Here is a 12647-nt window from a genome sequence, read left to right as displayed (position 1 = left end):
TCCAACCTCATGAACTTGAATCCACTTACAATAAAATTGCCAGGTCCGCTGCCAATTTACCATACAGATCCCATCACTGCACTGCCTTAAAAAAAATCTTTCATGGCCAGAAGCTTATAATCAATTCCTACTTCCTCAACTGCACCTCACACACACTGTTCTAACGAATCCCATACGCTGCTCTGCTCTCTCTACCTTAATCTTTCCTTATACTCCCAAACATCATCTCCACAGCTCAAACCAAAATCTCCTTGAAGTCAATAAACCTACAAAACAAACTGGTAAACTTCTGTATAGTCACTCTGTTTCAAACACCTGGAATAAATTTCCCCCGGAACTCGGATCTATCACTAACAACTTTATTTTTAAAAATCCCAAAAAGACTACATGTTAAACAAGTGGGCCTACTCCTGTCCTACCCCCACCTGACCTCTTCCTCCCCAACTTCCTCTCTCCCCTTTTTCTGTATTGTACTAACCCCATCCCACAAGTCTAAGGACATAATTATATTGTTTTTTGTACACCGGAAAACTAAACAGTGAATTTAGTTACTAGACTACTTAACCTGCTTTACCTCTTGCGAATGTTGTGCTTCAAGCTCATACCCTGTTTGCTTACACTACTGTTTAAATGTTTGTAAAAAATCTCAACTTGCTTTTGATCCTCCATACCCTGTTCACTTGAAATATGAATTTTGTGCTTGTTTTACTTTTTAATAAGTTGTTCATCTATGAATGTTTTTCACTTGCTTATGTCTAGAGCTTTTCTCCTTGGGTCTCTGCTAAAAAAGGGCTTCTTGCCCAGTCAGATACAAATGTCAAATATATAAAATAAATAAATAAAGAAACATACTATCGGAGTTTGTTAAATTGCAGGATTTGCTACGCATTTTTACAGAAAACCATAGTAAATCTACAGAATGAAGGCATCAGCAATGGAAAAAAAGTGTGTGTTCCTCCTCATCTGATGTTATGATGACATCATGAAATAGGCAGAAAGTAGGAGGGAGAAGGAAGGAGATGGGTGAAGTTATGGGAGGTGTGAGGACAAAAGATGGCAATCCTAGGACAGACACAGGTTACTTGACAAAGTGAAATACTTGAGGGAGGAAGGCCACATAGTATAACAACAAAGATGGGGGAAGAGCTCCTTTAAATTAGCAGGAAGAAAAGAAAAAAGCAATTTTGTTTCACTTTAGAAACTCTACACAGAAATAAGATAAACCTGAGAGCCATGTAACTACCACACAGCAGATGTACAACAAAAACAATAAGGGTTTAAATGTAAAGATCATAGGTTCATAGTTTCAAAACTTTACATTAGCAGACGTTCACATCACCGAGTTTTCACCATGTAAGTAAACACTTGGCCAACAGTACATAAAAAAGCAAACCAAAGCAAATAAAAGACACCCAAGTGGGGGGCTTCACCCCCCCACCCCCTCCTAACTAAATATACCAACTCCAAGATCACAGTACAGTGGTGAAAAGGGCAAATTTCACCATGTTGGCCAACTGCCTACTTTTGAAGTGAAAAATTATGGTGATGTGAACTTTTGTTAATGTAAAGTTTTGTGGTTTTCGTCTCGGTGTTCTGCAAGTCAATGTTATGGCATTTCAGTATTTTAAAGTAGACCCAGATATATACAGATGTAGATATATAATTTAACTTTCCATCATACTGCATTTTCTGTCTCGTTAATACTAAGTTTCTGTGTCTCTGTGGGTGTGTGTGTGTGTGTGTGTGTGTGTGTGTGTGTTAAAAGTATACTTACTTACACACACACACACACACGCACACACACACATATACATATATGTATATCCAGTTATGTTTGTGAGGCTGACACCATTTGGTTGACTGAAACAGATAGCTGAGAGGTTGTTGCGAGATCAGGAGTTTCCGGATAGGGGAATATTTCCTTCCCTCAGCAATTGTGTGATTTCAGAGTTGATATATGTCATTAGCAGGTGAGTGGAGGATGCAGCCCCTCCCTGTGGTCACGTGGGTTTCCTCCGGGTGCTCCAGTTTCCTCTCACATCCCAAAGACATGCTGTAGGTGGATTTGGCATTTGAAATTGGCCCTAGGTGTGAGTGTGTGCATGTGTGTGCTTTCTGTGGAAGGTTGGGCGCCAGGCTGGCAACTTGACACCATAAAACTTCACTGCCAGTCATGAGCGGACAGGTGATCCACTCCACTGTGGCGACCCCTAACCGGGAAAAGCCAAGAGAAGAAAATATATATATATATATATATATATATGTATATGTAAAAACACACACAAACACAGACCTCTGAAACAAAGGAATATTACTACTGATACTAGAAGGCAGTGAGGAAAGACAAAGGAAATATTGAAATCACTTCTCTTTCTTCTTGATTGAAGGAGTGCTGGATTATCACAACTAGTGCTAACAAGCTGAAAATGAGATTCTGAGAGACAAGTGGGACTGCACAGCATTATGGGAGATGGGGGAAGATATAGCACTGAAGAAATATCTGAGTGAGACCTCTGCCATCTCAGATCCACCATGAGAGCAGACAATCCAATCAATGAGATGGACAGAGGGGTACAGTACAGGATCTACCACTTACTGTTTTTATTTGCACATTCGGTTGTCTAACAATGTTCACTAGTACGACAGCCACTTAATTTATATTTACTTTTTCTGTTCTGCACAGTGTTTTCTACCAGACTCACCTTTGCAAAGAAGATCTGCTCAGTGGATTTTTACTAGTAATAGCTGATAATTTTATACAAAAAATTATACTTTCGGAATATTTTTATCTTTTCCAAAAGCCAGGTGACCATCTAAAGTTGGTTATTTTATGGAGGGGAATGTGGAGGGCCTTTCCTCCTCTATGGCTTATATAGGGGCAAAAGCCCTCATGTAAAAAACAAAACAAAAAAAAATGTAATGCAATGTTTTCTAAACTGCTGCTCTCTCTCAAGAAGTCTTCATCAAAAATTACTGGTCAAGTGGTCGGTGACAAAAGAACCTGTAACTAATATTTAATGTTCTGGATCTTTTCTGAAAGAAATACAGAGTACGGGAAGCCCAGTGGATTAGATTACAATGAGTGCAAATTTAACAGGTAAATTTAGCTGTGACAGGTTATCAACTGAAACTGGGCAGAAGACAAAACTTCCATCTAAATAAAATGAAAATAACGAATCATAAGAAAGTAATGAAGCAGCTTACTTTTTCACAATAAACTTAATTTTTGCATTTCCACGAACTATTCTTTCAAGCCGAGGAATTCCAAACCAGGTGGGACTTCTGAAAGGAATTCCTTCTGGCAGGCCTTCTACGTACAGATTTTCAGGATTAGACTCGAACACTGGATAGGGCACCTTCACTGGTTCAGTCAAGCCAAGAGCTTGTGCTGCAATAGCAAGACAAAAGGAAAACACTATTATGCACCAGTCATTTTTCTTGATCAAGACCATCACTGTATTTCATAACAAGTGTTGTTTAGTGGTACAATTCAGTTACTTTTCTAGGCACATTCAGCTATAACACATGTGGCTCACACAGCACATACGTGGAACATAACCACCTATGGTTTGAGGTATCATCTGTGTGTTCCATTGTTACTAATTTCTGACTCTAGTGATGTACTGGAGTCAGTAGTAAAGAAGGATTTTTATTTTCACTTTTACAAATAATCACTCTTTTTCAACCTTGGAGTACACATATACAAGTAATAATGTCTTCATGAAGCAAAGCCCCCACCCACCTGGCATGCAGTGGAGCTTACATCTGCAAAATGTTTGGCTTATTTGTTCAAAAACCCATGCTGTTCAAGCAAGCATGTTTAGAACTTAAAATAAGCTGCAATAGCAGACCGCATGCAGAAAAGTATCACCTATTGTGTTAAGTGTTCATACAATTCAAATTAACTCTGTAAACCACAGGCCACAAATGTTAGCAGAGACTAACTGAAAACACTGTAGTAAATATTCTTAAACATACTGGAAAGGTTAAAAGACTGACTGACACTTGGCCTATGTATCACTCCTTAAAATACTTTGCAAGAAATCAAGTCATCCCGACATGGGCTGTACTTCAGCTTCTCATAAATGTGCTAAGTGACATTGCCATATGACAGAGGAAATTGAGTATTTTTTTAAGCAAAGTATTTCACTCAACAAGCTGTACTTTGTTCAAACAACAGTCAGTCAGCTAAAATTAAGAGCAAAAAAAAGACAGCTCCTTCATCTTACCTGCATGTCCACCCACTCATGCACATTACAGAAAGGCTGTAAGAGAAAAATCTTAAACAGCACCAATGGTGGCCTGAGTGACATACCGTCTTGGTTGACATCCCCCCCAGTGATGATGGATGAATGGGCCAACTGACAGAGAGGACTGGATGGAAGGCCATCACTGGAGGCAAAAAAAAGGCAGCTTCTCCATTTTAAGACCTCTGTTACCAGTTAGACACTTGGTGATGATCCTTTGGATGAAGGGCAGTATCTTTTGTTGCATGAGACAGTTAAGTTAACAACCTCTTATGAGATTCCCGGATATGGATTTGACAGCCCATTATGTCTGCTGACACCATCCATAACCCTTCTAAAAACAATGCAACTACTTGTGGAAAAGCTTTGTGAAACTTCACATATATGATGTGAACGCTGAAATCATTCAGCCCTAGAAGGGCTTAACAGAGCTAAAATCTTGAGCACAATGAAAAGGTTGGGATCAGAATCTTTGCTCCATTTAAGGCACACTCCCCAGCTCCAATGTCCAAGACAAAGTGATACTAAACTAGAACATTTTCTAACACTAAGTGATTCTACAGAGGAGGACAACATGAAGAAGCATCTTCCAGTTGTTGCATGTCTTTTTTTAGAATACGTTCTGAATACATCCGTCATGGGTGACAGCACTGTAGTTCAGTGAACTCAGAAAACATTCTTCCCATCAGGGTGACTGCTTGTGGGGGTTGGGGGATGGAATCAAAAGAAAAGTCCTCTTAGAGGACTTAAAGGAAGGCTTAGGAAGGAACCTAATATCTAGACAGTTTTCTTGGCAACAGTCTTAGACTTAATGTGTTAGTATTTCTCCATAACTGCTAATGCATCAAATTTTTGTGAAAAATTTAGGTATTTCTCCATAACTGCTAATGCATCATTTATTTGTGAAAATTTGGGGTTTTCAACATCCACTCCACCAAAACATCCTCGATACTAGGAGCATGACCTTAAATTTCAGGTTCTTCCTAGTCACCCAAAAGATGAGAGTTCACAGTCTGTACTTTGTACATGACAGAATTCAATATTTTGTGCACAAAAAGTTTAATATTTTACTCCTTTTATATGTTCTATGCTCTTTGTACAAAACAGCTATGTTTATATAACTTTTGCATTATTTTTATTATTTATTATACTTTTTTACTATGTATTTGGAGCTTTTCTCCCAAGGCCTCCGCTGAAAACGGTCACCTTGTGTCCAGTTGGACTAACCCAGTAAACAAATGGAAAACAAAAATAATATACAGAAAATAATCATCTCCTCAATATCCTACTCAACACAAGGATTATTTCTATGCAAGAAATGTACAACACATTTACCTCCAATATTCACTTTGTCTTAAACAACTAACTCAAATACCAAATGGAAGAACTATTCTAGTTCCAAGTACTTCAGTACAGAATGAAGTTCTTTCTCCAATACAGTATGAAGTCATTCAAACAGTCCTCTGCTATTTTGTTAAGCTATTTTCCCTTATAGACCCATGACCTCATCACCTCATTCATACTTTCCATCCCCTCCTCCCCAGTATTTCAGAACAATGGAAGAGGGATGTAAGACCCAGAGATCTAAGCTGTTACTCAGAAAGGGTTAGAAGATTTTTGTTATGCTCTTAACTCCCTTCAGTGTCTGTAAATGCTGAATGAATGCCCAAAGTAAGTGCCTGCTTCCACATACAACACATCCATCTATGGAGCACATGCACTCAGTGGATTTTTTTTTTTTTAAAGTCCCACACTGCATACGTTGAAGCAAATAGCATTCCATCTTGTGCTAGGAATAATACCACACACCTCTCAGAGTAGGCAAGGTTAGCATTGGTCACTCACCCACTTACTACCCCTACTGATTCTGGCAGCATCATCATGACTGCCAAGCAAACCAAGGTCATTTGGGGGCAGTGTTAGGGCCTTCAGCTTTCTTTGTCATGGAACAAGTCCTCTGTTCTTTACATTTTCATCATATGATTAATGAAACACTGCAGCCTCAACTATTACGAGCAAATGAATCAATGTATTCCATAATTTAACTATTAGCTTATACAGTACACAATCAAGGAAGTAGTTAGACATGCTTCTCTTCATGACTCCTCAGACTTTCTACAACATTGGAGACATTACCGTACAATTCCCAAAATAACACTTAGAGAAATACTGGACATTCTTTTCTTGAGATTATTTCTGGGTTCAAAAACAGGCAATTTGATTTGTGAATAAGGATCAATGTTCAAATAATAACGGGACAAGTGTGCAATTCAAAATCAAGCTTCAAGTAGTTTCTAACTCGAAAAAAGATGGTCAAAGCTGCTGTTGTAACATCAGTCTCTTTGGTTCAGTTTCATACAACAGTTTCCTACTGCAGCCACAACTTTAAAAGGGTACTGCATAAAGGGACATTATATATTCAGAAAGGAGTTTATGCAAGGCTTCCTCATACACACTTCTGTAGAGGATTGCACATCACCTCACCTATGCCTGTACCCATCTTGAACTCCTTGTGCAATAAGGACCACTTTGTGGAAAAATGACCATTTTCTGCACAGTAATGTGCTACAGATGTTTGCATCCAAGCATCCTTTGATAGGTTCATAGGTTCATACTAGGCTATCTGCCCGAGGGCATTTACAAGCCTAGCCCATAGTTTTGTGGCTTACACCACCCCTTTAGTATGGGGAACTATACCCATTATTTTGCTGTGCCTCTGTCGAGCAGTGACACTGAGGTAATCCCTGGGGTATATCTGCCATCTCCCATCCATTGGTCAAGATTTCTCTTGAACAAGGCCAGCGAGGTGCTCTGCCTCACATATACCGGGATTTTGTTCCACAGCATAGGGAGTCTTTGGGTGATGAATCTATCCCTCCAGCACGTCCTATTAATAGCCGTGTCGAGGTTTAAGTCTCCCGCCCTTGTGGCTCTGACTGATCTAGATTTTTTGAGGTGAAGCATATTCATCAAATCTGGGATTGACATGGCCTTGTATGTCAGGCAAAGGTCACCTCTGAGCAAGCGGTAAGCGACTGAATAGAGCTGGAGTTCTTTCAGTCGGGCAGCATAGGACAGATTTTTGAGACCCTTTATCCTTTTGGTGAGGAACTTTTGTGGCCTCTCCAGCTGCTGCAAGTGTCGGGTCAGATACATTCCGAATGGGGCATTGTACTCAATCATTGGTCTGATGAGTGATGAGCATAGGGAGACTATGACCTCCCTTGATCTAGATGTGAATCCCTTCATGATAAGGTGGGCAATGTAGAAAGTCTTCCTAACTACTTTAGCTACATGGGTGTCGAATGATAGGCTACTGTCAACCTGGGTCCCCAGGTCCCTGATAACTTCTTCTGTGCTCAGTGGATTGCCACCTATATGGTAGCTAGGGGTAACCTTGTTTTTCCCGAAGGGTATGACTATGCATTTTTTGGCATTTAACTTTAGGCCATGGCTCTGGCACCAGTTATCCGCTTCTGTGAGACCCTTCTGAAGGATATCTGTGTCAGATGTGTTTTCGACTATGGCCCAGTTTGCAGTCATCTGCAAACTTTGTCAGCCATAACCCTCCTGTGTTTGCTTGTACTGGAAAAGTAGATGCCAAACAAGAGTGGGCCCAGGACTGAGCCCTATGGGACACCACTTGTGACAGGCGTTGAGTCTGACATGGCGCCAGCAACTCTGACCCTGTGGGTTCTGTCACTCAGCCAGTTTGCAACCCATCTTGTGATGTATGGGTTAACATTTAAGCTGATGAGTTTTTCAATGATACCCGAGTGGGGTATTGTATCAAGGCCTTCGCCAGATCGAGGTAGGCTGTATGAACTGCCTTTCCTCACAATGGCTTTGGTGACTGTTTCAAAAAGTCAACCAAGTTTAAAAGGCATGATCTGCCTTTGACAAAGCCAAACTGGGTTGGATCCAAAGTCTGCAAATTCCCTATGTCTTTATTTATGAGGTCCATTATGATCCTCTCCATGGCTTTGCAGATAAGGCTTGTCAAGCTAATGGGCCGGTAATTTCCAGGGTCGGTGGAGGCACCGCCTTTGTGAAGTGGGACCACAGTTGCAGTGCGCCACTCACTGGAGTGCGTATCCAGAGGTGAGACTATGATTGAACAGCTGTCCTAGCTGTGGGTTTAATTCCTCGTTGAGTTCGTGGAGCACACAGCCGGGGACACCATCAGGTCCCATGGATGCTGTGTTTTTTGCTTTGGAGAGAGCAGTTCTCACTTGGGTGTTAGAGATGTTTGGGGGGCTGCAATCGTTTGGTATAGATATCTCTCCTTTTGGGGAGTGGATAAGTTTGCACTGAACCTGTCAGCCAGTATGTGGGCAATGTCTGTAGGATCAGTAATCTTCACATCATTTTGAACTAGTTCTGAGCATATCTGGGTGTTTCCTCCCAGGTTTCTAACATAGCTAAAGAAGGCCTTATGATTGTCTTTTGAGTCTTTAGCTATTTTTCTCTCAAAATTTGCTTTGGATGATTTTATGAGAGCTCTTAATTTTTGACTTATAGTGATCAAAGGTGTCTTACCTTTTAAGGATTTTGCTCTATCTTGTAGTAGCTTCCTCCTTTTGTTGTAGAGTTTGTTTATGGCTGGCGTCCACCAGACTGGACGCTTGCCTTTGGTACAAAGAGTCTTTGTTTTGCTTGGGATTGCCTTATCCATGCAGTCCTGCAGGTGCTGGTAGAAGGCATTTGTAAGTGATTCAGCGGCTTGAGTACTGTTTTCCGCCAGCTCGGGGCCTTAAAGGAGACCACACTAGTCTTTAGAAGTGTGAAGTCGGCTTTCGAGAAGTTCTTTACTGTGGTCTTTTTATTTCAGGTGGGGTGGGATGAGGACCTCCAGCGAGATTAGTTTGTGATCTGATCTCACCAGTGAGGGGTATACTTCCGGTGTTGAACATTGTGCTCCCATGTTCGTGATGATGAGATCAAGTATGTTTTCTCCTCTTGTGGGGATGGTGACTAGTTGTTCCATGGCATTTGAGTTTATGAATTCCAGGAACTTTTGGGCTAGGGTGTTTGGGCTTGAGTAGTGTTCCCAGTCTATATTAGGGTAATTGAAGTCACCTAGTATGATGGTGTTTGGTGATACATTTATCCCCTCCAGTGTTTTCAGGAAGGCCATGTGAGGTTCCTGAGTTTGTGAGGGTGGCCTGTAACATGCTACAATTTGCAGAGCAGTCTTGCCTATGGTTAATTGCACCTGGATGGTCTCCGATGCATCATGCGTTGCCACAGTCTTGAGGTGTGGGTGTCCTTGATGAATATGGATACCCCCCCCTCCTTTCTTGGTATTGTCCGGATTTTGGGGCCGGAACACATGATATGAGGTAAAACCTGATAGTGCTGGGGTGCTCTCAGGAGCCTTGAACCAGGTTTCAGTTACAGCACAGACATCGATGTTCTCCATACTGAGAAGGGCCTCGAGTGCGTGCATTTTGAGATTTAGACTTCTGGCATTGAGCAGCATTACCCTTAGTTTTTTTCCTTTTTTGTGTTCTAGGGTGGTAGGTTTAGAATTTGAGCCTTGCCTAAAAAGGCACTATGGGGTGGCAAGAGCCTTTGCCAATATCCGAATCCCAGGGTGACAGGTGCAAGCCGTCCCTTGAAGCAGCGTGGCTTGTCCAGCATGTCATCCCAGGCAGACAGACATTGATCCCCTTTGAATGACACCAGAGTTTAAGCCAATTGTTAAAGCTGATCATCTTATCTCTGTATTGTGGCATCATTCTTGGTGAAGGTAGGATACTGCTCAAGGTCAGGGTCATACCTGCCTGGGCTACATAATCAGAGAGCTCCTCAATGTCTCTTTTCATGTAGTCCAAGGAGGTACGTCTCAGGTCGTTTACACCAGCGTGGACAATGACTGAGTCGTATTTGTACCTGCTGTTGAGAGACCTGAGTGCTTGCGTTATGTGGCGGATTCTAGCGCCCGACAGGCAGCTTACTGTAACTCTCTCCGTACTCAGTCTGGTGAGCGGGACGTCAGTGTGTCTGACTATGGAGTCACCAATGACTAGTGTGTCTGGCATTGTGTTTGGCCTTAAGGGCTGTGACTGTTTGACACTCTGACTGTGAGGTCTATGTGTATCAGGTGTTGTGTTCTGAGGAGGTGGTTGTTTGGGTGTCTGCTTTGGTGGCCTCTGCTGTTTTGGTAGAATTTTGATCAGAGCCTCCGAGTATGTCTTTGTGTGTTTATGTGTATGATTTGAGGTTGTGATGGTACTATGTGAGACTGGGTCTATAGTGTGTGTGGTAACCTTCTCCTCCTGACTGGTCTTGCCAGACCTATGTTGAGAGAGCTCAGCCTCCAGTTTGGCCGTATAGTTGCATCTCTCGCATGTATTTGTGTTTTGTGGGAGGAGGAGAGGGTTGTCTGTGTACATGAGGCAATTGTAACATTGCCTCAATATTCCCAGGTTCACCAGCTGAGCAGGAGAGGACACTAGCAACTGATCCCTCGGCATGCTAGGAGTAGTAGACAAAAAAACTTTAAAAGAGATTCCGGGGGATATGGGTGACCGAGAAATGGGGGGTTGCCTTTTTGGTGTACTATCTATGACAAGAGTGCTGTATCAAGGTAATAAGTACTGTAGGAGTAAGTGCTAGGTTTAACAGATAGAGAATAGTCTACTTGGAGTCAAGTAGAGATGATCTTTTTAGTTGTAGGATACACTGATTAGATCAGTAGTATAGTTCGAGGAAGGTAGTTTTAAGGGAAAATTTGAAGAGTGGACTTTAGGTAGCCCGAATAGTTTAAACCTGCTTAACCGGCACTGCCCTAGTGTGCAACAGTGGCAACTCCGCGCTAAAACGCGCTTTATAGCAGGGGGCTGGAAAAGACAGGAAATTACCCAAAATGGCCAATAGACTACAAGTTACTGCCTTAAACCACTCCTCTAAGGGCAAACAGGCAGCTCAGTACTCCCCACTCATTCATAAATGGCCTTTTCCTGAAGAACAGGAACTTAAACTGGCTATAGTTTTTTTCAATAAGCAAAGATGAATCCCTTTCAAATTTCTGTGCCGGAAGACACCAAGATCTGTGGCACAGCAGCAAGAAACAGGTGGTTCCTTTAAAATCAGAACTTTCCTATACTCGGCTAACTGGCTGACATTTTAAGGTGGCCACACTAACAGACCAAATGCAAGGTTATCTTTCATCTCAAGGGCTTAAAGTTACTGGCAACATTCCACAATATCTCAAAATTTAGTGGCTCAAGTCACAGGTTAAAGAACTTTCTTTCTAGATGTACTGTCACTCTTTTGCCTAGAGCAGGGGTGTCCAACCTTTTGGCTTGCTGGGGCCGCATTGAGTGAACAGAAATGGTCTTGGGGCCGCATATAAAATATATCATATTGTTAACTCTTTCGTTGCTCCGGAAGACCACAGTCGACCTCCTGGCTGTACTGTAGGTGCATTTGAACAATGAATAAACGTAATAAATGCATAATATTTGCCTAGAAATTCTAATTCTCATTCTAATTCTAATTCTCTAATCTAACAGTTAACTCTAACATCTTAGTTAATATATATATATATATATAGATATATATATATATTTTTTTTTACAAATAAACAAATATTCACTACAGCACTAGCATTTCTCACTGGGAAAACCATTCCAGCAGTCCAACTACGTAAAATGTCAACATCAGCAGTCCTACAATATGATAATCCACAAAAATAAACCAATAAATTTGCAATAAAGTAAATAATTCACATTACTGACTTAATACAACAATTCTGAATAAGCTACAAGAGGGTCTCACCCAAACAAATAACTGGTGCAGAAATATGGCCTCAAGCTAAATGTCAAAAAATGCATCATCATCCCCTTTGAGGAGAGTGATGTCCTCACAAATTATCACATTAATAACAATGTTGTAAGCACGCAGTAAGTCGTATGGTACTTGGGCACCCAGGTTGATAGAAACCTGGCTTTTGACTACCACGTTGTCTCCGTTGTAAGGAAAGCTTTTTACATGGCCCACTTCATTAGTAAGGGTACCTCATTCGGGGACAAGGAGGTCATAACATCCCTGTATTCTTCCTTTACAAGAGCCATTATTGAGTGCAATGCCCCTTTTGGCATGTGCCTCAGCAAAACACCCTGCCAAAAGAAAGACTACAACCATTTCTGACAAAAAAAGGTCAAAGGACTAAGTTCACTTAGTTATCCAAACAGACTAAAAAGCTTCTTGCTTTCCTCTGTCTCTCACTGGCCCTTATAAATGTCATCATTGGCTTGCTTTCCAGGCTAAGAAAGATCCTGCCTTAAGAGACTTTCTCTACCTCAGAAATACTGGTTATACTTAAAACGCTCACTACAAAGACCACAGCCTTCACTGCAACATAAACAAGCCACTTTTTTATGGACAGGTTCT

General features: G+C 41.3%; 1 protein-coding gene across 6 annotated transcripts in view; it reads right to left on the bottom strand.

Annotated features, from left to right (window-relative positions):
- GTF2I (general transcription factor IIi) overlaps window positions 1-12647 on the bottom strand; it is a 1956122-nt gene that overhangs the window by 553825 nt on the left and 1389650 nt on the right. For all 6 annotated transcript variants that reach the window (XM_044054149.1, XM_044054150.1, XM_044054148.1 and 3 more), the window contains one exon: window positions 3205-3388. In XM_044054149.1, the coding sequence (XP_043910084.1) occupies window positions 3205-3388 (184 nt within the window). The remainder of the gene's footprint in view (window positions 1-3204; window positions 3389-12647) is intronic.

The sequence above is a fragment of the Protopterus annectens genome, chromosome 13.part0 (assembly GCF_019279795.1).
Source record: "Protopterus annectens isolate FY-2018-M chromosome 13.part0, PAN1.0, whole genome shotgun sequence".
Taxonomy (NCBI): Eukaryota; Metazoa; Chordata; order Ceratodontiformes; family Protopteridae; genus Protopterus; species Protopterus annectens.
Note: the sequence above shows the minus strand (reverse complement) of the source record. Positions and strands in the feature narration are given on the sequence as shown.